The sequence below is a fragment of the Ammospiza caudacuta genome, chromosome 4 (genome assembly GCF_027887145.1).
Source record: "Ammospiza caudacuta isolate bAmmCau1 chromosome 4, bAmmCau1.pri, whole genome shotgun sequence".
NCBI lineage: Eukaryota > Metazoa > Chordata > Aves > Passeriformes > Passerellidae > Ammospiza > Ammospiza caudacuta.
In genome coordinates, this window is record NC_080596.1 from 71,700,766 (window position 1) to 71,724,044 (window position 23,279).

Consider the following 23,279-nt stretch of genomic DNA (forward strand, 5'->3'; position numbering starts at 1 on the left):
TCCTCCTTTGCCTTCCTCCTCCTTTACAGAAGTCTGGTGAAAAGTCTGGGGCTCCCAAATAAGCGGCGTCGCGAGAGATCTGTATTTATAGGGAGATATTTATATATATGTAGAGATAGAGCTATAAACCGAACCGGCTCGCTGCGTGTGTGTAGATACATATATACAGCTATTTAATTCTTCCATCTCTCCAGCTCGTGGCTGAAATATTTTAAGATTTTTTTTTAACTTTTTTTTTTAATCTCGCTCCTTTTTCCCCCCTTTTCCCCCCTTTCTCCCCTTTTTTTATTTTCCTTTTTTACTTCTCCTCTTTTTCCCCCCCCTCCTTCTGGTGTGTGTGGCTTTGCCTTGCAAGCCGAGAGCCAGAGCATCTGCAGTTGGACTTTTTGGGGTCTTTTTTTTTTTTTTTTTTCCGCCACTCCAAGGTTTTACTTTTTTCCATTTTTTCTTCTTTTTAAATTTTTTTTTCTTTGCTAATTTTTTACCCCTTCTCCTTTCCCCCCTCCTCATCACCCCCGCCCCATTTTTTTTGGAGGGGGGGGCGCTGCTTTTCCTCTTTTTATTTTTTTTTTCCCTTTCCCCTCTCTTTCTGTGCGCGCGTGGTGCTTTTTCTCCGTGTCACTCTGTCAAGTTTACCCCAAACAAGCCCAAACTTCGCAGCGAGGGGCGCAGCAACCACAGCTTTTTATCCCCCCTCTATTTTTTTAATTTTTTTTTTTTTTTTCATTTTTCCTCCTTTCCCCCTCTTTCCCCTCGCCGCTTCCCCAACCTGCCAGCGCCGAGGGGGGCGAGCCGGGGCCCCCCTCGCCCCAGGACCCCCCAAGCAGCGCCGAGCGGGCGCTCCGCACTCGCCGTTCCCTCCGCGCGTGTGTGTGGGTGCGAGCGTGGTGCCTGTCAAGGGGCCGTTTCTCTCCCCACCCTCCTCCTCCTCCCTTCTTTCCAAATATGCTTTTTGCAAGTTTTGATCTCGTCTCGGCACTGGCTACCCTCGCCGCGTGCTTGGTGTCACTGACTTTGCTGCTGGCCGTGTCCCAACAGCTGTGGCAGCTCCGCTGGGCTGCCACCCGCGACAAAACCTGCAAGCTACCAATCCCCAAAGGCTCCATGGGATTCCCTTTAATCGGAGAGACCTTCCACTGGCTGCTGCAGGTAAGGAGGATTCCCTCATTCCCCGCTCCTCGCTGGAACCCGGGTTGGGACCGGTTTGTTTTTTTGGGGTTTTTTGGTTTTTTTCCCCTCGGATCGGTGCTGTTTTAGGGGCATTTTAGGGCTTTTTCTCGCTGTATTTTTTTTCTCCCCCGTCTTCTTTCCCTTCCGATTGCATCATGCGGCTCCTCGGCGAGCCCGGGGCGGCAGAGCCAGAGCCGGAGCCGGGGGAGCGGCGGCGGCACCGCGGGGGCACCGCGGCAGCGCGGCCGGGCTCGGCGGGGCTGCCCCGGGCTCGGCATCGCCCCCGCGCTGCCCACCCCCTCCTCCTCCTCCTCCTCAGCCTCAATTCCTGCCAGAACCCCAAACCCGCAGCGCGGAGCCGCGGGCGGAGGCGGCCCGGGCTGGATGCGGGGGCTCCGCCGCTCGCGTTCCCCCCGAGCCGCGGCTCCGTCCCGGCCCTTCCGCGCTGCCGGCGCCGCTCCCGGCCCGGCTCCCGCGGCGGGGGAAGCCCGCCGAGGTAATCGGTAGATTAACCCGGGATTAACCTCGCTAAACGCCCAACAGCGGCGGGCGGAGCGGGATCCCCCCCGCGCACCGCGGGGCGGCTGCCAAAAAATCGGGGGGAAAGGGGTGAAAAAATCCCGCAGGAGGAGCAGCAGGAGGCGGCCGGGGGGTGCTCGGCTCCGGGGGGGGCCTCGGGGCGCCCCGGGGCTCGCAGCATCCCGGGAGGGAACCCCCGAGGCGAAGCCGCCGCGCCAGGGTTTCCCCTTCTCTCCTCCCAGCAGCAAAAAGAAAAAAAAAATTAATTATAATAATCAAAGGAGGATGCTCCCGCCCTTCATCGCCGCAGCCGGCGGCGGGGCAGGACAGCCCGGTCCCGGCGGGGACAGCGGCGGCGTCCCCCGGTGTCCCCTCCCCGCCACCGCCGGGGAAGCCCCGGCACGGCGGCCCCGCTCCGCCCGGCGCCGAAGGGGTTAAAGGCACTCTCTCAATAGGGCTTTATTTTTTAAAGAAATTTATCAGATTTTTACGGGGGGACCAGAAAAGGGTTCTCGCTTTTCCACCAGGCTCCGTCCAAACAGAGCGCAGGGCTAAAAATACAAAAATTTTGTATAAATTGGACTCCATTCGCAACTTGTGCCGCATAAAGGTGCTCTTTGTGCTGCCCTGGAAATGGTGTACAAATAACTCTTTATTAATGCCACAAAAAGGACTTTAATTATATTTACGCAGATCAAGAAACAGGGTCACCTGAACATCTGAACCTCACAACCGCGCTTTTGTTTCAAAATAAACACCCGCGCTCCCAGCCCGGCGGCGCGGCCGCGGCGCTCGCAGCGCCTCTCCCCGCTCGCCAGGGGTTTTTTTTTGAGGGGACTCCCCCCTCCCCGCTATTGCTGCGGCTCCGCCGACAAAAGCCCCTGGAGCATGTGGGAAAGTTATTAAAGTCCCTGAAATCTGGAGATTTACTTAGGCAAAGCGCTGCCTTCCTCGAGTAAAATCAGCCCGAGCGAGGAGGGAGGGGAGAAAAAGAGGGAAAAAAAAAAAAAAAAAAGAGACAAAAAGCGAGGGGGGTAAAAGGGGAGGGTGTGAAGGAGGGGGGAAAAGGGGGGGGAAAGGAGGAAAAATAGGGATGTGTGTAAAAGTGATAGGGGAGGTAAAGGGAGAAGTCAAAGGGAGGAGGAGGAGAAGGGGGAAGGAAGGTACCGATCCCCTGCCGGTGGATGCGGGGTGACCCCAATGCCCCCCAAAATCCTGCCCCAATTCCCACCCGCTCCCATCCCAACCCCGCGGCACCCCCGCAGGGCTCCTGCTTCCAGTCCTCGCGGCGGGAGAAGTACGGGAACGTGTTCAAGACGCACTTGCTGGGGCGGCCGCTGGTGCGGGTGACGGGCGCCGAGAACGTGCGCAAGATCTTGATGGGGGAGCACCACCTGGTGAGCACCGAGTGGCCGCGGAGCACGCGGATGCTGCTGGGCCCCAACACCGTGGCCAACTCCATCGGCGACATCCACCGCCACAAGAGGAAGGTCGGTGTCCCCGCTTTTTCCCCCTCTTTTCCTTTTTTCTCCCCGTTTACCCTCCCCTTTTGCTTTTTCTCCCTCCTTTCCTTCCCCTTTCTCTTTTCCATTTCCTTTCCTCCTCCTTTCCTTTTTCCCCATCCCTTCCTTCCCCTTTCCTTCTTTCCCCCCATTTTACTCCCCCTTTCCTTTTATTCCCTCATTTCCTCCCCCTTTCCTTTTCCCCCCTCGTTTTTCCTCTCCCTTTCCTTTATTCCCCCTCCCTCTCTTCCCCTTTCCTTTCCCCTCCCAATTTTTTCTTCCCCTTTCCTTTTCTCCCTACTTTTTTTCCCCTTTCCTCTTTTTCCCTTCCTTTCCTTCCCCTTTCCTTTTCCGCTGCTTTTCCTCCCCCTTTTCTTTTCCCCCCTCCTTTCCTTCCCCTTTCCTCTTTTCCCCCCGTTTTTCCTCCCTCTTTCCCTTTCCTCTTCCTTTCCCCGCCCTTTCCTTCCCCCCCATTTTTCCCTCCCCTTTCCTTTTTCCCCTCTTCCTTCCTGCCCTTTTCTTTCTTTTTCCCCTCCTTTCCTCTCCCTTTCCTTTTTTTCCCTCCTCTCTTTCACTTTATTCCCTATTTCCCCCTTTTCCCCCCGGGTGTGCTGATCCCTTGAGGAATTTCAGGGTGGCTCGGGATGGGGTGGGAATGGGGTGGGAGGGGGACACTCATGTCACCCCAAGCCCCCCGCGATGGGGACACGCGTGACAGGGGTGGCGGGGAGGGCTCCTAAAAGGGCACAATGGGGGGACCCCATGGATTGTGACCCCCACCTGGATTGTGACACCCCCACCCTGAACTGCAGGGACATCCCGAGGGGCTTTGGGTGGAGGCGGTGGTGCTGAGAACTTCCTGGGATTTCGGGGAATTTGGGATGAGGGTGGGGGGTTCTGGGGTGAAGTGAGGGTTTGGGGTGGGGTTGAGATCTTTTTGTGTCACCCTGAGGTGACACCAACCTTAGACTCCCCCTGATTTGGCGGTGCTGGCGCCCCTCTGTGTAACCCTGAGGTGACACCTCCCCCTTAGAACCCCTAGATCTGCCTAGTCTGGGGGTGCTGGGACCCATTTGTTTCACCCTGAGGTGGCACCCCCACATCAGCCTGGTTTGGGGTCCTGAGCCCCTCTTGTGTCCCCCAGAGGTGACAGCTCCAGGGCAGCCGGTTTGGGGCTGCAGGGACCCTTATTTGTCCCCATGAAGTGACACTGTCCCCTTACAACCCCCAGATCAGCCTGGTTTGGGGGTGCTGGGACACTTTTGTGCCCCCCTGAAGTGACATCTCCCCTCCTCAGAGCCCCAGCCTCGTTTGGGGGTCCTGGGACCCATTTGTGTCACCTTAGACCCCTCAGGGCAGCTGGTTTGGGGTGCTGAGCCCCTTTTGTGTCCCCCAGAGGTGACACCCCCAGGGCAGCCAGTTTGGGGGTGCTAAGCCCCTTCTGTGTCCCCCTGAGGTGACACCTCCTACCTTAGAAACCCCAGGACAGCCTGATTTGGGGGTGCTGGGACCCCTTTATGTCCCCCCCTCAGAGCCCCAGCCTGGTTTGGGGTGCTGAACCCCATCAGAGGTGGGGACAGTCCCCATGTCCCCCCTGCTGCAGGGCTGGTGGCAGTGCTGGCATGGCTGTCACACCCCATGGGCTCTTTCCCAGCTGGATCTGGGCTGGGAATGGTTTGGGATGAAGGGGAGGTGACCTGGTGATGGTGGTGACACCGTTGGGGACACGAGGCCGTCCCCATCCCTGCCCCAGGGCCGGGTCCCTGCTCCAGCAGCGTTTCCTATTTTGGAGGACTTTCATAAAATCCCTTCCAAAGCTCCGAAAACTCCTTCCCTCTTTTCTCCTGGGGGAGATGACGGGAAGACAAACAGCACATGACACCTGTTAGTCACAGCACTGAGCAGTGACACCACAAAAAGCTGAGCCTGTCCCTGCCCCAAACCAGGAGCAGCTCAGCCCCTCCAGTTCCGGGGTTTTCCCTTCAAAATGGAGATGATTTTCCTGCCAAGGGGTGGTGATGGGGCTGCCGCCATCCAGGAGGAAAATTGGTTTGTTCCCTATCCAGGTCAGGTTCATCCCTTATCCAAGGAGGGTTCATTCCCTCTCCAAGGAGGTTTTATTCCCTATCCAAGGAGAGTTCATTCCCTATCCAGGGTGGATTTATTCCCTATCCAAGGAAGGTTCATTCCCTATCCAAGGAGGTTTTATTCCCTATCCAAGGAGAGTTCATTCCCTATCCAAGGAGGGTTTATTCCCTATCCAGGGTGGATTTATTCCCTATCCAAGGAGGGTTCATTCCCTATCCAGGGTGGATTTATTCCCTATCCAAGGAAGGTTCATTCCCTATCCAAGGAGGGTTTATTCCCTGTCCAAGGAGGGTTCATTCCCTATTTAGGGCAGGTTTATTGCCTACTCAAGGAGAGTTTATGCCCTGTCCAGGACAGGTTTATTCCCCGTTCAAGGCAAATTCATTCCCTATCCAAGGAGGGTTTATTCCCTATGCAAGGAGGGTTAAGCAGGATTAGGCAGAGATCTGCAGGTGCTTCTGTGCCCGTTCCCTGCTCCTTTCATCCTCCTGCACCTCTGGATTATTTTTTTTGCTCATCCAAAGTGGCCTTTGCTGGCCTGGATAAAACCATGGAATTCCGGCCTCGGCAGCGGGCCCAGGGGACTGTGGGTTATGGGGTCATGGAAAAGGGACGCCTGACCTCTGTGGGATCCTGGTGGGGATCCTTTGAGATTGCCACCAGGGCTGGGCTGGGCACAAACCCGGCAGAGGTTTCGTCTCTCCTCCATGGCTCTTCCTGATGTTCTCACTCCCTGTTTTTTTCTACTGGGAAAAACCACGTGGCCAACCCTAAACTCTGAAACCCAAGGCTTTTGGAATGTTCTTTGTCCTAAAGATCTCCTCAAAACCCTTTCTGTATCCTGAGTGGGTGTTGGATGTTAGGAAGGAATTGTGCCCTGGGAGGGTGGGCAGGGGCTGGGATGGAATTCCCAGATTTTCTGTGGCTGCCCCTGGATCCCTGGGAGAGTCCAAGGCCAGGCTGGGATGGGATTTGGAGCACCCTGGGAGCTGTCCCTGGCCGTGACAGAGAGTGGAATTGATGATCTTTCAAGCCATTCCAACTCAAGCCTTTCCATAATTCTTTGATTTTTGGCATCACTTGTGATTCCAAGCCGGCTAGACTCCTAATTCCTAATTCATTCCTAAATCTCAATTAACTCCTAAATCCTAATTCCTGCATCAGGTGTGGCCAAAAGCCTCCTGAGCTCAGGAATTCCAACAAAACCCTGGCTCCTTCTCCCACTCCTTTGTGCTCTTTGAACTCCCACAAACTCTTTCCCCAGGATCTGGGACACTCTGGGAGTTAATTTTTTTTTTCAAGTTTTCCCTTTCATCAGCTGGAGATTGAGTCCAGCTCTGGAATTCAGGAGTTTCAGCCTCATTTCTTCCCTCCATCTCCTCCTAATCGCTGCTTTGGGAGCCGAGCACCTCCCACCCCACCCAGCCTGGGCTGATCCCGATTTAGGGAATCCTCCTCTCCCTAAAAACCCATCCCCGAGCAGCACTCGGAGATAAACTGAGCCTCCTCTAATGAGGTGAAAATCGATGATTTTGCTCTTATCAAGATTCCAAGGAGCAGATTAAGACTGTCCCTTCAGGTGTGGCCTCTTCAGAGCTCGTTAATCCCGAGTTTTTGTTGTTCTGCTGTTCCAATTTCCAGCTCTCCCCACCCTGAAACTCATAGAGCTCTCAGGAGAAAGGATTCGGACCTAGGGCGAGATTAAATCTTAAACTGAGCCTGAGTTCTCCTCTTGACCTGCCAGGGAAGCAAGGGAAGGACTTGGAAAAGGCAGAATTTTTCACAGGATTCTCCAATTTTTCACAGGATTCCCCAATTCCCTAATTTCTTTTCCACAGTGAGGGCCCTGCTCTTGAGAGCTTCATGGAAAGATTTGGAGCAGCTGCAAGCTCCATGGAGAGAGGATTTCCTGGGAAATCTCTTTGGTGGGTGATGATCCAGGTTAAAGCACTGTGGGGTTTCCTGGTGTTCGGTGACCTCTCGGATTCTGGGTTTTGTTTCATCTCTGAGCTCGAGCCTTCACTTGTCCCTTCCCAACTCCCTGATCCTGCCAAAAATTGAGGCGGAATTCCTCACCTGGCCCAGAATTTTGGCCAAAATGAGGAAAAGCAGAGCATGGAACCCACCTCTGCTGCCCTTCCAACCATGTGGGACCATCTCCAGCTCTTGTCCACGGCCATAAATCCCCCTCATCTTCCCAAACCCCCTAAAATGGAGCTGCGTTTATTTCCAGCAGCTCCTCTTCCAGCAGCATTCCCTGGCAGCCGCTCCATGGTCTCCAGATTGTCCCTGGGATGTGGAGATGAGCTCCAAACTCAACATGTTCCTGCAGGCGGGTGCTGGGATCTTGCCAGGGATCAGCTGCTCGCTGCAGCTTTCCAAGGAATTTCAGCTCCTCAGCGGAATTCCGGGATCAGCGAATTCCCACTGGATGACACTTGGATGGGATCAGGGATAGGGTGGGATGATTCAGGTGTTGGAGCTCTTCTCTCTTTCCTGTTTCCATGTCCCAGCTGGTTTTTGGGATCTTTATGGATTCTTTATCCCATTCCATGTGTAATATCCAGGAGTCTTGATCCTGTAGGTGTCGATAAAGGATTCTGGGATGCAGGAGGACCCCAATTCTAACCCTATGGAAGCTTTTTCCCATCCCAAATTTATCAAATTTCCCCTCCAGGAGGCTGCTGAAATTCCTATAAATCAGAGGAAACTTCCCTGGTTTGGGAAACAAGGTTACAGAGAGGGAATTGCAGGATATGGAATCAGCTTGAGGCAGAATGGAAGGCTGGGAACAGGGAATTCCTGTGGCAGGGAATGCCTTCACTGCAGGTGTCACTGGCACTGAAAATTCCTATACATTGAGGAAAATCTCCCTGTTTTGGGAAATGAACTCTCCAGTTGCCGAGAGGGTTTGGAGTCAGCCTGGAGCAGGGATGTGAGGCAGGACGGAGGACTGGGAATGGGGAAAATTCCTGCCCCATGGAATGGCTGCATTGCAGATGTCCCCAGTGCTGGCTCTGGCTTTGGCCTTGGAGCAGTTTACAAGGAATAACTGACAGCAGCTCCAAACACCTCTCCCACTTTTCTGGGATATTTATCCCGACCAGGCTGTTCCTGCTGCTGGATCACGGAGTCTATGTTGATGTTGGAGAAGGATCTGGGCCACCCCTGCTGGAGCCGGAGCTCCACAGTGGAATTTCTGTCTGGAATCTCCTCCAGGTTCCTCAGAGGAGTGACCCTGGTGGCTGAGCAGTGTCTTGGCTCCGGGTTTTGGTAGCAGATCCCTGTCCCTGCCTGCTCCATGATGGATCAGTGTCATCCCTTGGGATTGGAGCTCCTACTGGAACTCCCTGGGAAGGGTTGGTGGGATCATTCCAGCTCCTGCTCCATGCTCCAGGGGTCTCCCCATCCTGCTCTTGTCCCATCCTGGCTCTTCCCTCCATCCTTGTCCCATCCAATCCCATCTTGACCGCTTCAATTCCCATTTCCACCCAGAAAACCCCAGATTTTGGGAGTGTTGATTCTGGGGTGAAAGGAGCTGTAAAGAGGGCAAAACAAGCCTGATCTTAGGGATCCTGCAGCCTCTGCTTTTATGGGAATTCCAGCAGGAAGCTGGAATTTGGCACTCCTGTGCCTGCAAGGGATCCTGGTGGAGAAGGAAATGGGAATTGGAAATGACCACAATGTGGCCTTTAGGGTTTTGGTCAAGTCTGAGCAGTGCCCAGGGCCAGGAAGGAGATTCCCAGGATGTGCAGGGAAAGGTGGGATCAGACTTTCCTTGGGATCATCCCACTTGGCAGGAGAGTGCCGGATTCATGTTCCAGCAGAGCCATACCAAAATAGCCAGCTCAGAAAAAAAAAAAATTAAATTTAAAAAGGCAAAGATGGAATAAAATAAAAGCAATCCTTGGGATTGCTGGGGAGACATCCAGGGATTCCAGGAGGGAGTGGAGCGGAGGGGAGGCCCTGGTTTGTCTCAGTGTCCAAAGCTCCATCGCTCATTAACACACCGCAATTAATGCTCTGCCTCCGAGGCACGCAAGTGTTGAGCTCATTAGCACCGAGTGGAAAGGTCCGAGGCTTTCATATCGTTTGCGAGGGGATTAAGAGCACAAAAGGGGCCATAAATTTACAGGCAAATATAAACCAGCTGCTGGGGGGGAGGGAGGGATCGGGATCGGGATCAGGATGGGGGAGAGGGCTGCAGGAGGAAGGAGCCATGGGAGGTGGAGGAATGGATCTTTTCCTACAAAAAAAACCTGGACTGAGGTTGTTAACAGGGTTTTTTTCTTTTAGGGTTTTTAGGATTTTTTTTCCAACCTGGACCGAGGTTGTTAGCAGGGGATTTTTTTAGAGTTTTTAGGATTTTTTTTCTGATGTCTATCCAACCCTCCTAGCCCATTCCGTGGTGGAAAAGAAACCATCCCAGTCCATCAGAGCCAGCTCCCAAAATGATATCAAACAGGCTGAATTCCAGCTGCGATCAGCTCCAGCCCCTTCTCCATGCCCTGGGAGCCTCAATCCACGGGCAAAAGCCTCTGGAGCAGGGAAAACCTTCCATGGATGGAGGATGGCCCCTGCTCCTGTTCCGGGGGAAGAATTCCTGGGCTGGGTTGGCTCCTTGACTTTAGACCAGGCAGTGCTGTAAATCCAGAGTAATTTTAATTACTTTAATCAGTTTTAATCCAAGGGATTTAAAAAATTACCAGTTTTAATCTAAAGGATTAAAAAAAATAAAAATGGAGGAGCTCCTGGCTAAAACGCAAATTTGGGGGGGATTTCATGGTGCCTGCCATCCCATGAGCTCCAGGCCCACTGTGCTGGTGGAGCAGGATTGTGGCTGTGGGATACCCTGGGATCCCCAAATTTGGATTTTCTGCCTTCCAGGGTGGGAATTTTTGGGTGGCTTGGGAGGGGTGGAGAAGGTGAAGCCCCTCCTTGGGCAGGAACTGGGTGGAGCTGCAATCCAGGCTCCACTTCCAGAACGATAGGGAGCGAATCCCAGGGATGTGAGGGACCAGGAGCGAATCCCAGGGATGTCAGGGAGTCAGGATCCATCCTGCACCTTTTGTGTTTTCCATCCATCCTCCCAGGCAGCTCAAGGGCCCTCCTCAGTTGTGGTTTGTGACATTCCACTCATCCTTCTGGTGGTAACAGAGTTCTCCATCCCTTCCCAGGTGGAATTTTCCCCTGAAATCTCTCTCCCCTGCTGGTTCTCCAGCTTCCTTCTCCTTGTAGGGTTGAAATCACCTTGTGGGGTCACCTCAGCCCCTGTCCCCTCCTCCCTGGAGGAGCTTTAACCCTCACCTGGCCTGCAGGAGCTCCCCAGGTGTTCGCTCATCCCACAGAGGCCTTGCAATCCTCAGGATTTCCTTGGAGGAATCCCTTTTCCCAGCTTTTTTCCCTTATTCCTTCCCACATGACAATGCATGCTCTAGAAGGGGTTTTTATTCCTTTGGGATGAAGTGACTGCACCATGGATTGGGAATTTCTCACTCATCCCTTCCCAAGTGTGGCTCTGCTCTGTTCCCGGTTCCTGGAATTCTTGGCAGGACCAAGGACTGCTTTATTTTTAAGTCTGGCTTTGTCTCTGGGTTACTTAAATCCATAGGGATCCTTCTCTTCTGTCCTCTCTCTGTGCTCCAGGAAAACCCCTCAGCTCAGTAAAAACTGGGATTTTCCTCCTGATGTTTCACTTCCACTGGTTCCCTGGGAAAGCTGTTCTCCTCCTTGTCTCCAGGGAATCCTTCATGCCCACACCATGGGCAGTGATCCATCACCCATCGGGATAGCCCATCCCAGGGGTCGGAATTAGGTCATCAAGGTCTCTTCCAACCCAAACCATTCCATGATTCCCTGAGGATTCCCTGAGGAAGGAGAGCTCTGACTGTGCCCGCTGGGTTTGTGGGATTCTCCTTCCCCACGGCTCCATCCACAGGGATCCCAACTGGATCCCAGCTGGCTGATCCCACTTTTCTGATCCCTCTTCTCTGAACACAGCTCCCATTGCTTTCCCGTGACATCCACAGATGTGGGATTGTTCTCCCTCCTTGAGGAGTGCAAGGTGAATTTTATTCTCATTTTTCTCCATAAATAAAAGGGAGAGGACACTGGGAGCAGCATTCCAAGCTGATCAATCCCAGTGCCTTTTGGTACCCCCAGAAATTCAGCAGAGAAGCCGAAATTTCTTGATGGAATTCTGCTGGGGATGGAATTTTTGGGAGACTGAGGCAGTTTTGCAGAGGGGCTGCTGAAGTTTGGTCCTGGCTCTGCCCCACAGCCCCTTTGAACTCTCAGCCTTGAAAATTTGGGATTGAAAGCAGGGCCTTAAAGGGTTTGAGATTGAAAACAAAGCATTGGAGGGTTTAGGAGTGAAAGTGAGGCCTTAAAGGTTTTGGGATCAAAAGCAGGGCCTTGAAGCGTTTGGGATTGAAATCCTCCTGTGCTGTGTGGGGGATTTGTAGGAGAGATTTTTAAACATGGAGATTTTTGAGTTGTGTGGAAATGCAGATCTTGGGGTTAATTTTATTCTGAACTTGGCTGGAAATGCTGGAGTTAGGACAGCCCTCGAAGGTGCATCATGATATGACCTGAGGATCCAAAATGATCCTTCCATTTTTTCCAGCAGTTTTTTTTTTGAGAATCATTTGAATTTCAGTGCAAGAGCCTTTGGCAAAGGCACCTTATTCCTTTCAGCCTGGAGGCTCCAGCTCCTGTTCCCAGACTCCCGTTGGAGGCTGGAGCGTTCACGAGAGCCTGGATTCCTCCAGGATGGAGCCTTCCATGTGCTCTATTTCCAAAAAGATGAGGGGGAGAAAAGGAATCAGTTCTTTTCTTGTGTGCTCCATTTCCATGTGCTCCATTTCAAAAAAAAACAAGGGGGAGAAAAGGAATCAGTTCTTTGCTGTGTGCAAAGCCCAAACCTTTTATAAAGAGCGTGTCCGGGTAGGAATGGGATTTTTTGGAATTTTCTCTCCTTTTGTGGTGCCTTTCCAACTTTTTTGCTGTGTTTTCCCTTTGTTCATGTTCCCAGTACCAGCATGGCCTCTTGCCCATGAACCACCTCCAAAAATATCCCAGTTTCCAATCCCGCTGGAGCACGGGAATGGGCTCTGGAGAGGGGCAGACATCCAGGATAATGTGGTGATGGGACAGGACTGGGACAAACACAGCCTGGCCTTTGGAAATGTGGGAAAAGTTAGGATGAATCCAGGTTGAGATGTTGCTTTGGATGTTTCCCGACGTCTCCTGTCGGCCAAACCTCTGGCAGGTGCCAAACTGGTTCTTGAAAACATTTCCAGGCTCACCTCGCCTCCTTTTGGTCGGGCCAGCGGCTCCAGGCTGGATGGGATGCAGGTGGCTGATCCCAAAATTTCAGTTTTCCTCCTGGAGGGGAAGAATGGAAAGCTCCATTCCCTCTTTTGGGAGCCAGGTAGGAGCGAGGGGCCTGGAAATCATGGATGGCCAAAGGCAGGGATGGGTGCTGGTGCTGGGGGTGGGAAGGAGAAAGCCATGAAAAACGGGGTCCCCCATATCCCAACCAGGCATGGAATCACTGCTGGAGCTCACGGAATTCCTTCAAATTCCCTGGCTGTGGTTTAAGGATAGGGCTGGAGAATTCTCCAGCTGGGAATGGTGGCACTTTGCTGTCACATGGGGCTGGAGCTGAGGCACTGGGAAGGCATTTTCTGCCTTTGGAAAACCATAAATCCTTAAATATCTTTTTTCTATGCAAGACAGAGTGGCAGGTTCCAGCTGGGCTCACTGGGTGGTGGGGTCTCCATCAGTGTGGATGTAGGATGGAAATGAGCACCCTTGGATGGAGCAAATCCTGAGATTTGGCTCTTTTGGAGACATTCTCCAACGTGGAAAAACTCTTTCCAGCATCCCCAAAAAATCCTGGCCCCCCTTGTGGCTGCACCACACCTGGGCTCTGGCATCTCCGGGTTAACAAAGCTGAGCTTAGAGACGATTTTGCCTCTTGGCAGCTCTGGAACAACTTTTCCTTGCCCCGATTCTCCTCGGCTTCGCCTGGATTCGCTCCTGGAGCAGCCGAGCCGCTCGGCCCGACTTCACTAGAGGGCGCAGGAATTTTAGGCTAGGAACGCTTCGTCGGGGAAAGTTGGCTGCCTTCTCCTCCTTTTTAATCAACTGGAAAGATGCAGGGTTGAACTGGAGGTGACTGGAAGGGGATCCAGACTTGTGTCTGGCCGGGGAAGGATCTGCTGACATGTGGGATTAGACGGAGCTCGGGCCGTGCTCGGGAGCTCCAGGGAGCAGCCAGCTGGAGGAGCCTCCTGGCGCGAGGAGAGCGCCCAAAAATTGCCGAGAAAGAACAAAATCCCCCTCACCCCCCGGCGCTTGACCTCCCCCTTGTCAGGTTTGTGCTGACCCCATAGGGAGGGGCTCGATTTTCTCTTCCAAAGGATCCCCCCTTCTGTTCACGCCAATCCTTAGGACAGGATCTTTTGTCTTGGGAGGATCCGGGGGTGTGGATCCAGCCCCCCACACCTGGACAGCTGTCTTAGGACCAGAGGCACCTCTGGGACTGTGTCCTTTCGTCAGGGAGCATGGGGTCCCCAGGTTCTTCTCCTGTGGGAGATGCCAGGGAAGGGCAAAGCCAGGAGCCCCCAAATGTCACCTCCACTGGGGTGGTGGCCCCCAGCAGGGATGCAGACTCCTAAATCAATGTCCCCTCATTGGCCCTGCTTCCAGCTGAGGAAACTGAGGCAGGGGGAGTGTTTCGGGACATTCACTGCAATCCTCTGTCCTTATTCCAAGCTCCTCAGCATGGATGAAGGGCAGGTGAGAGCTGGATGGGGACACAGCAGTGTCCCTTTGCCAGGTGGTCTTGTCTCATCCCATCCCTGTGGAAGAGCTCATGGATCCTGGCTCTGCATCAAACCCTGGTGTCCTGCTCATGTGCAAAGGAACCATTCCCTTCCCCATTCCCTTCCCACTTTCCCCACTTTCCACCTTCCCCACGCAGCTGAGGGTCTTGGCTTTACCCCCTCCAGCTTTTTCTGCCCGAGCAGCCGCTTTTTCCAGCAGAAGAAGCCTGAACGCCGCTGCCTTTCTAGGCTCGGGATGGATGCAGGGAGGAGGCGGCCGCCGCCGCCCCGTCCCGCGCCCTCTCTCCCCGCTGTTCATTCATTCATTCATTGATTCCTCCTCTCATTCATGCCTCGGCTCCGTGCGGCCATCCAGGGATGGCTCCCTGTCCCCAGGCTCGGATTCCCTTCCCTGTTCATCCATCCTCCCATCCCGGGATTTCCGTGGGCAGCTCCGCGCCGTGCCCTGGGTTTCGCTGGGGGCTCAACCTGGGGCGCAGTGAAGCGGCTCTTGTGGAGGCTCCTGCGTGGAGCTACGAGGGGACAGAGGTGTTTTTTCACCAAACAAACTCCCGGGGAACGCCGGGCATTAGCAATGAGGGGTCGCAGCCAGGAAAATATTACCTTTCCCTTGGAGTGCTGACTGCGGAGGAAATTCTCACATTTACAGCTCCGGCGAGCCCGGCGCTCATGGAAAAGAGGGGGCGGCTTTGATTTCGCTCCTCTCGGTGGGTTGATAACTTTGGCAGCCCCCCCACCTCGCCTCCATTCCCGCCGGGAAGCGGCCACCGGTGGAGGCTCCGGCGCGCAGCTCCCTCCTTGGAATCCTGGTTTAATTGGATTTTCCTGGAGGCCTGCGGTGCGTGTGCGTCCTGCCCCGTGCGTGTGTGTAGGTTAATAAAAAATAAACAAACAGCGCTTTTCCCCCCTCGCTCGGCGAGGGATGCGGCGGGAATGCCGAATGAAAGCGCTGCTGTGCCGGGAAGGGACATTCCTGGCATTGCTGAGCTCCTCAGAGCGGGCCCGGGCCCAAATTCGAGGAAAAAAATTGGAGTAAGGAGCCGTTAGCGTGGGGGACCTGGGGAGGCCCAGTCCTGCTCACTGTTTACTCGCAGGGCTTAAATTAACGCTGGCTGCTGACATCAGGAATTTTTTTTTTCCCTGGTTTCCCAAGGAAATGAGCCGAGGGCGATCGCGGCCTCTGCGTACGTGCAGCGGCTCTTCCCTGCTTGAACCCCCGTCGGAGTTCAGCCAGACTCCACGGAGATCCTAAAGGCTCCAAAATAATTATTTTGCTTCGTTTTGCATCTGTGAAAAAAAAAAAAAAAAAAGGAAGGAAAAGGTAATGGAGAGGTGGGAGGAATTGTCAGTGCTTCCCATTGGGAGAGTTGTGTTTTCCCCTTGGGTTTGTCCGTGTTGGATGTTGGAGAATCCCTGTGGAAAGGGTGCATTAGTGACACCCAAACCATGGGATGAACAGAACTGGGATCCTTTGGACATGGAAATGTGGCTCTGTCCTTCCTGCCACACGTGGGATGGAGGAATCCCTCCCATCCCAGTTTGCTCCGTTATTCCCCATCACTTGTGATGATTGTGGTGGGAATTTTAGGAAGAGCTGGTGTTTCTGACAGCTTTTTAGGAATGGGATGAAGAGCTTGGAATGGTCACACCTCCTGTAGGACACCTTGGACAAGGCCATGTGTGCTGGGTCTGTGGACAAACCTCTCCTCACTGTTTCCCTGCAGGTTTTCTCCAAGATTTTCAGCCACGAGGCTCTGGAGAGCTATCTGCCCAAGATCCAGCTGGTGATCAAGGACACACTGCGGGCGTGGAGCAGCGAGCCCGAGCCCATCAACGTGTACCACGAGGCGCAGAAGCTGACGTTCCGCATGGCCATCCGCGTCCTGCTGGGCTTCCGCATCCCCGACGAGGAGCTCGGACGCCTCTTTGAGGTCTACCAGCAGTTTGTGGAGAACGTCTTCTCTCTGCCCGTGGACCTGCCCTTCAGCGGCTACAGGAAGGTGAGCTTTGGGGCAGGGTCTCTATGCTGATAGCGCCAATTAATTAATGGATGGTGATTAATCCACACCTTTCCCCGTTCGCGGTGGGATTTCTCATCCTCTGACCTCATGGAGTCCATTTTGGGACATGATTCCTGATTTTTGTGGAGAAGGCAAGGGGAAAATCTGTTCCTTGATAACAGGAAATAGTTAGGACTTGCTCAGATTTAATTTGTGTTTTTCCTCATTTGGCAATTTACCTGTGTTTTTTTTCTTTATGGGACCTTTCTCCTTCTAATTCCCTTGGAGTGAAACAGGTCCTCATAATTCTAGGAGCTAAAATACATCCTTGTAATTCCCAAAACTAAAACAGATCCTTCTAATTCCTGGAGTATTCCAGTTTTTATGATGAAAGACGCAAAATGAAAATATAACAAAAAATACGCATAAAATAATATTTTTTTTTTCCATGGGGAATTTCGATAACAGAAATACGGGTGTTCAATATTTATTTTTCTGGCATCCCTGCATTTTTTTTTTTTATTGCTGTTTGCCCATGGGAACAATTCCATCCCCTCAGAGCCCGGAATCATTCCCAGCAGCAGGTTAGCCCCAAGCAGCTGCACTCCCGTAGGAATTGCTTTACTGGGACCAGGTGATCAAATTGCTGGGGAAGGGGATTCTTTGGGATGAATGCGCTTTCCTTTGAGACATGATTTTCCCAGGGATTTCCATACATCCCAGGAGGAGCCCAGGGCTGTGAACCGGTGCCGGACAAGGGCTCCCAGCCCAGACCTGTCATTTACACCTAGGTGTTGATTACTCCTCCTGTGATCTCCCCCACTCCGGCTTTACTCCTCCTGCCCAGGGCACACCTCCAGCATCTTCACACCCTTCTTTGAGCCTTTGCTTTTATGGCTCGGACCTGTCCTGAGCACGTCTGCAGCTCCTGGGATGGGCAAGGTGCTGCTGGCTGTGGCGTGGTCTGAGCGCTTCCTGCTCCTCCACAGGGAATCCGGGCCCGGGAGACGCTGCAGAAGGGGCTGGAAAAAGCCATCCAGGAGAAGCTGCAGAACACGCAGGGCAAGGACTACGCTGACGCCCTGGACATCCTGATAGAGAGCGGGAAGGAGCACGGCAAGGAGCTGACCATGCAGGAGCTGAAGGTAAAGCACTTCCCTGGGGCCACCTTGGGATTGTTCTGCTCAGGGCAGGGTGTTCCTGGAGGGAAAAGTGAGGGATGATCCCAGGAGGAATTTTTGGGGCACACCTGAGAGCTGGGGGACCACGATGTGTTTGTTGGTGGATCCTGGTGTGATGGACCCAAACCAGTTTCTTTATTCATTTGCTGGTTGTGCCCAGCCCTTTCTACCAAGCGTTCCATGGACTCATTAAGCTTGGAAAAAGCTTCCAAGGTGATCACGGCCAACCTCCATCCCCTCTAAACCATACCACAAAATTCCACATCCATTCAGTTTTTGAAAGCTTTTGGGGACGGTGACTCCATCGCTGTCCCAGGCAGCCTCTTCCAACACTTGGCCCCTCTTCCAGGAAAGAAATTTTCCCTGATATCCAACCTGAACCTCCCTGCTCTCAGAGGAAACCTTGGCCAGCTGCATCCCCTGACCTTTCCACTTCTCCTGGTGCCTCCTTTGCAGGGCACAGGAGCCCCTCAGCAGGTTCTTACCTGCAGCAGGGCCATGGCATGCCAGGAGCCATCTCCTGGGGTTTTTTGTCTGATCCTTGGAGGTTCTGTGTGAAGCTCCTCGTGATGGCACTGTCCGAGGAGTGACCTTTCAGTTAAACATGACCAGGCTGTGGCTGCCCCTGGATCCCTGGAAGCCTCCAAGGCCATTAACCTTAAAATCAAGAAATGAAAAGCTCTAACACCTCCTTTGAGCACCAAGCCAAGAAAAGAGACTTCATAACGTATCTCAAAGTCACTCTGATCAGCTAAAGTCCCAAAAGCCCCTCTGCCCCACCCCTGTGTGTGACCATGTTCACAGTGGTCTCAGGTTGAGGAAAGAGATGAGGATCTGACTCCATGTTTCAGAAGGCTTGATTTATTATTTTATTATATATATTACATTAAAACTATGCTAAAAGAATCGAAGAAAAGCTTTCATGTCAGAAGGCTGGCTAAGAATAGAATAGAAAGGAATGATAACAAAGGCAGCTGTCTCAGACTCTCTGTCCGAGCCAGCTGTGCCCTGATTGGCCATTAATTACAAACAAGCACATGAGACCAATCACAGAGGCACCTCACAGCATCTCACAGCAGCAGATAACCATTGTTTACATTTTGTTCCTGAGGCCTCTCAGCTTCTCAGCAGGAAAACTCCTAAGGAGATGATTTTTCATAAAAGATGTCTGTGACACCTGTGTCTCACCCTGCTGTGACGGTGTTCACAGGGGTCTTGAAGGAAGAGACGAGGATCTGACTCCACATTTCAGAAGGCTTGATTTATTATTTTATGATATATATTACATTAAAACTGTACTAAAGGAATAGAAGAAAGGATTTCATCAGAAGGCTAGCTAAGAATAGAATAGGAAAGAATGATAACAAAAGCTCTGTCTCGGACTCTCTGTCCGAGCAGCTGACTGTGATTGGCCATTAATTAGAAGCAACCACATGAGACCAATCACAGATGCACCTGTTGCATTCCACAGCAGCAGATAATCATTGTTTACATTTTGTTCCTGAGGCCTCTCAGCTTCTCAGCAGGAAAAATCCTAAGGAAACGATTTTTCATAAAAGATGTCTGCGACCCCTGTGTCTCACCCTGGCCCTTTCTCTGCCTGCCAGGACGGCACCCTGGAGCTCATCTTCGCCGCCTACGCCACCACAGCCAGCGCCAGCACCTCCCTGATCATGCAGCTCCTCAAACACCCGCGGGTGCTGGAGAAGCTGCGGGAGGAGCTGCGGAGCAAAGGGATCCTGCACAACGGCTGCATCTGCGAGGGCTCCCTGCGCCTCGACAACATCAACGGCCTGCAGTACCTGGACTGCGTCATCAAGGAGGTTCTGCGGCTCTTCACCCCCATCTCCGGGGGGTATCGGACGGTGCTGCAGACCTTCGAGCTGGATGTGAGTAGTGCCGCACCCCGAGCTCCCCAAAACGGCCCAGCTTGCTTGAGCCAGGCTTAGAGGAGACCTCTGAGGGGATAAATGAAGTCCTGCCTAATTAAGTCCTTCTCCCAGGCAATCAGTGGCAGGATAAAGGGATGCAGCCTTAAGCTGCACCAGGGGAAGTTTAGGTTGGATTTAGGGACAAAGTTCTTCCCAGGAAGAATGACTGGGCATTGGAATGGGGTGAGGTGATGGAGCCACCATCCCTGGAGGGGTTTAAGCCTGGATGTGGCGCTCGGTGCCACGGTTTAGTGGATGAGGTGGTGTTAGCTCACAGCTTGGACTTGATGATCTCCAAGGCTTTTCCAGCCTAATTAATTCTGTGATTCTGGCAATGGGATTTGCCCCAGATCCAGCAGTGATGGGATGTGGAGCAAGGGATGCATGGAGCTGTCAGAGAGCAGACGGGTGTGATGCTCCAAAGCCCAGCTCGTGACAGTGACGCCAAACTCTGAGCTGGGGTGTGACAGGGGAAAGGTTTACGGCAAAGGGCATATCCAGGCTGCTGGATGACAGGCGGATTAGTCACCACCATGGCTGGAATTTCCTCGCAGCAAAACAAAATCTCGGGAGCTGCCTTGTCACTGTAAATCCTCCTAATGCAGTGGTTTGAGTCAGAGACCTTTTAAAGTGCTCAGGGGGTGATAAATCCACCCCATTTCTCATTGCCCAGGCCCCGACGTGGGTGTTGGGTGTGTGGTGCTGACAGGCAGTGGGGTGTGGGGTGCTGTGGGATCCTCTGGGATCCTCTGGGATGCTCTGGGAAGGGCTGGCTGATATGTGGGGCACGGCACGGGAGAAGCTGCTTCCCCTGCTCAACACCACAGGGTTCCTGGTAGGCAGCTCCTGCCAGTGACCACAAAGCAAATGAATGGATGGATCATCCCATGAATCCTTGGGATGGAGGGAGGAATAAAGCCAGAATCTGCATCTCTTTGTGCTGTGCTGTCTGGCTTTCCTTTAAACCTACATCACACTTGAGGGATAAACCCAAAATAAATGGGAATAAGCAGGGAAAACTGTGAGGGTGGTGCACAAATTGCCCAGGGATTGTGGATGGCACAAATCGCCCAGGGATTGTGGATGCCGCATCTCTGGAAATGTCCAAGGCTGGATGGGGCTTGGAGCACCCTGGGGTAATGAAAGGTGTACCTGCCCGTGGAGGGAGGTGGGACAGGATCAGTTTAGGGTTCCTCCCAACCCAAACCATTCCATCATTCCATGGAAACAAAATTTCTTTATCTCATTCCCCTGCTCCCGCTCCCTCTCCAGCAGGATTGACCCACACTGCTCTCCTATCCTCCCCTTCCTGCCTCTCTGCAGGGTTTCCAAATCCCCAAGGGCTGGAGCGTGATGTACAGCATCCGGGACACCCACGACACTGCTCCCGTCTTCAAGGACGTGGACGTCTTCGACCCCGACCGCTTCGGGCAGGGCCGGAGCGAAGACAAGGAGGGCAGGTTCCACTACCTCCCCTTCGGAGGAGGCGTACGGACCTGTCTGGGCAAGCACCTGGCCAAGCTCTTCCTCAAGGCCCTGGCCATCGAGCTGGCCAGCACCAGCCGCTTCGAGCTCGCCACCAGGACTTTCCCCAAAATCACCCTGGTGCCCGTGGTCCACCCAGTTGACGGACTCAAGGTCAAGTTCTTCGGACTGGATTCCAACCAGAACGAGATCCTGACGGGCACAGACGCCATGCTGGGGGCCACCGTGTAAAGCCCGCGCTGCCGGTGGCACCAGGGACGGGCGGCCGGGGGAGGCAGGGGTGGGGTGGGGGCGAGGGGATGGACAGGAGGGGAGGAGAGAGGCATGAGAGGAGCTTCTCCACGGCGCTCACCTCCGGATTGGGACTGCTTTTCCAGCAGGGAAGCTGCCGGAAGCATTTTGCTCTTCCCACGGGACATGGAGAAGGTCGGGGCGGTGTCGGCGCCTTGTTTCGTCGGGAAGGAGGAGGAAGATCCGCAAAAGCTGAGTCGAGCTGGAATGGCCGACAATACACAGTATCTAATTATTATAAATATATATATATAAATATCTATAAAACACTTCTGCTGCCAAGAGGAGAAGGCCCGACTGTGGGAAAGGCTTGGGAATCAGCCGAGGATCTGAGGTCTGGTGTCCCGGGGCAGCTCTGGGGTCACCTCTGACCTTTTTTTTTAAACAGTGTTAAATTAGCTGGTGATAACAGTGTTTTTACGTTTTTTGAGGTGGGGTTTTTTTTGGTTGGTTGTTTTTTTTTTCATTTGTTTGGTTGTGTTGTTTGTTCTGGAGTGTTGGAGCCTTTCCTTGGCCGGGGGGAGACAACGCTGCCCAGTCCCAGCCCCTCTCCCGCTGGTGCTGGGGCAGGCTGGGGAGGAGGAGGAGGGGTCGTCTTGCTTTCCAAGAAACCCCTCCTGTGGTGTCTTGCCCGGGACTGAGTCATCCCCCAGGCCTCGGGAGAGGCAGGTTTGCATTTTCCAAGATGTTTTGAGGCTCTGGGGAGGGGGATGCCCTTTTGTTTTTTCTCTCATTGAGTTTCCTGCTGCTGCTACATGGCCTGTGAGCACCCCCTCCTCTGCAGCCCCTGCCAGCCCTGGGCACAGGCACCCGGCTTTGGGGACATTTTGGTGCCTTTGCTGTCCCCTCAAGGTGCTGGCACCAGCCCCCGACCCCAGCACAGCTCTGGGGGCATGTGGGGGCTGCTCCTGCCGGGGCATTTGCATTAAAGGTGATCTCTCAAATTAAGCCAACGCGCGCATTTGTTTGTCTTGTGTTTGGGGTTTTTATGGCCACGGGAGAACTCAGCAGGAAGGAGAAGGCTCCGTGTCAGCTTCCACCCTGCATCCCAGGAGAATTCCAGAGCCTCTCCAGCACCAGCCAGCAGCCACTGAGAGGTATCTTGCCTTCCATTTGCTGGGGGGGTATTTTATTTTGGTTTTCTGCATGCAGGAGGCTTCTGGGCTGAGTTGGAGATTTGAGGAGTTGGGTTGGGAGGATGTAGAGCAAAAGCTCCCCGAGCACCTGGGCAGATGTTGGGTTCCAACCAGAGCCAAACATCAGCTTGGGACATCCCTCTGTGACTTGGGGCAGCTCTTCCAGCCCATCCAGCCCCACTCCTGTCCCATCCCAACCCTCCGAGGTGGAACGGGTGACACAAGGAGGCCGAGAACGGTGACGGGCACCGATCCGGTGCTCTCAGGGGCAGCTTGGCTGTCGGCTCCAAAGGGGTCCAGAGAAGTCCAAGGGCTTGGAAAGGGGAAGGAGAAGGGGCAGGTGTGGCTCACCAGGTGGCTTTGCAGGTTGTGCCTTTGCCTCTTTGGCAAGAGGTGCCTCTCGGGAAGGTGGCAGGAAGTGTGAAGCGAGCAGAGGCGAGGCCGCCCTGGCCGGCGTGGCACTGGCGGGGGCAAGGAGGAGGGAGGCAGGTTTGGAGCCAAGGGAAGCACTTGAGGTTGGAATGCCGTCAGCCCAGCTGCCAGAAGTCCCCCCGGAGCATCCCAGGGCATGGTGGTCCCTCCCACCGGGGTGCACAACTTGATTCAAGCTGGAATTAAACTCCCGATCTTCTGGGATTCCCCATTCCCATTCCGATCCTGTCCTTATTCCTGGGTGGTGACCAATGTGCCAAACCCCACAGGAAGGTCTCAGGAGCCCTGGAGCAGAGGTTCAGAGTTTTCCAGCCTGGAATTTTTGAATGAAACACCACTAGCTCAGACCCTGTTGGGATTCCAGGTGTTTCCTTGTCCCTGATGGAGAGAAAACATTCCCAAAAGGAACTGGGTGGAAATCCAAATCCCAAAGGGCAAAGGGGAAAACAAACCTGGATGTGGTGGGAATGGGAGTCTCCTAGGGACAAACATCCCAGGAGAGGCACCAGGAACAGGGAGGTGTCTGTGGTTTTTGTAGGATTTGGGAATGGAGATGGAAGGTGGATGAGCTGCAGGGTGAGAACCCAACAGGTGCCCTCCAGGTGCCCCCATTTCCATCTGGGATCTGTGCTTGGAGATGAGTGGGCTGGGAAAGGGAAAGGCTGGAGAGGGGGACGGACAGCCAGGATGGA

General features: G+C 53.6%; 1 protein-coding gene across 2 annotated transcripts; it reads left to right on the plus strand.

The window, feature by feature from the left end:
• The first annotated feature begins 945 nt into the window (after positions 1 to 945).
• LOC131557070 (cytochrome P450 26B1) lies at positions 946 to 20,959 on the plus strand. Of its 2 annotated transcripts, XM_058804083.1 has the most exons (6): positions 946 to 1,149; positions 2,955 to 3,179; positions 15,856 to 16,131; positions 17,121 to 17,276; positions 18,920 to 19,201; positions 20,567 to 20,959. In XM_058804083.1, exons 1-6 carry the CDS (start codon positions 946 to 948, stop codon positions 20,957 to 20,959), a joined length of 1,536 nt encoding a protein of 511 aa, XP_058660066.1. The 2 variants fall into 2 exon arrangements, with proteins under 2 accessions (XP_058660066.1, XP_058660067.1); XM_058804084.1 differs by lacking the exon at positions 2,955 to 3,179.
• The last annotated feature ends 2,320 nt before the right edge of the window (positions 20,960 to 23,279 follow it).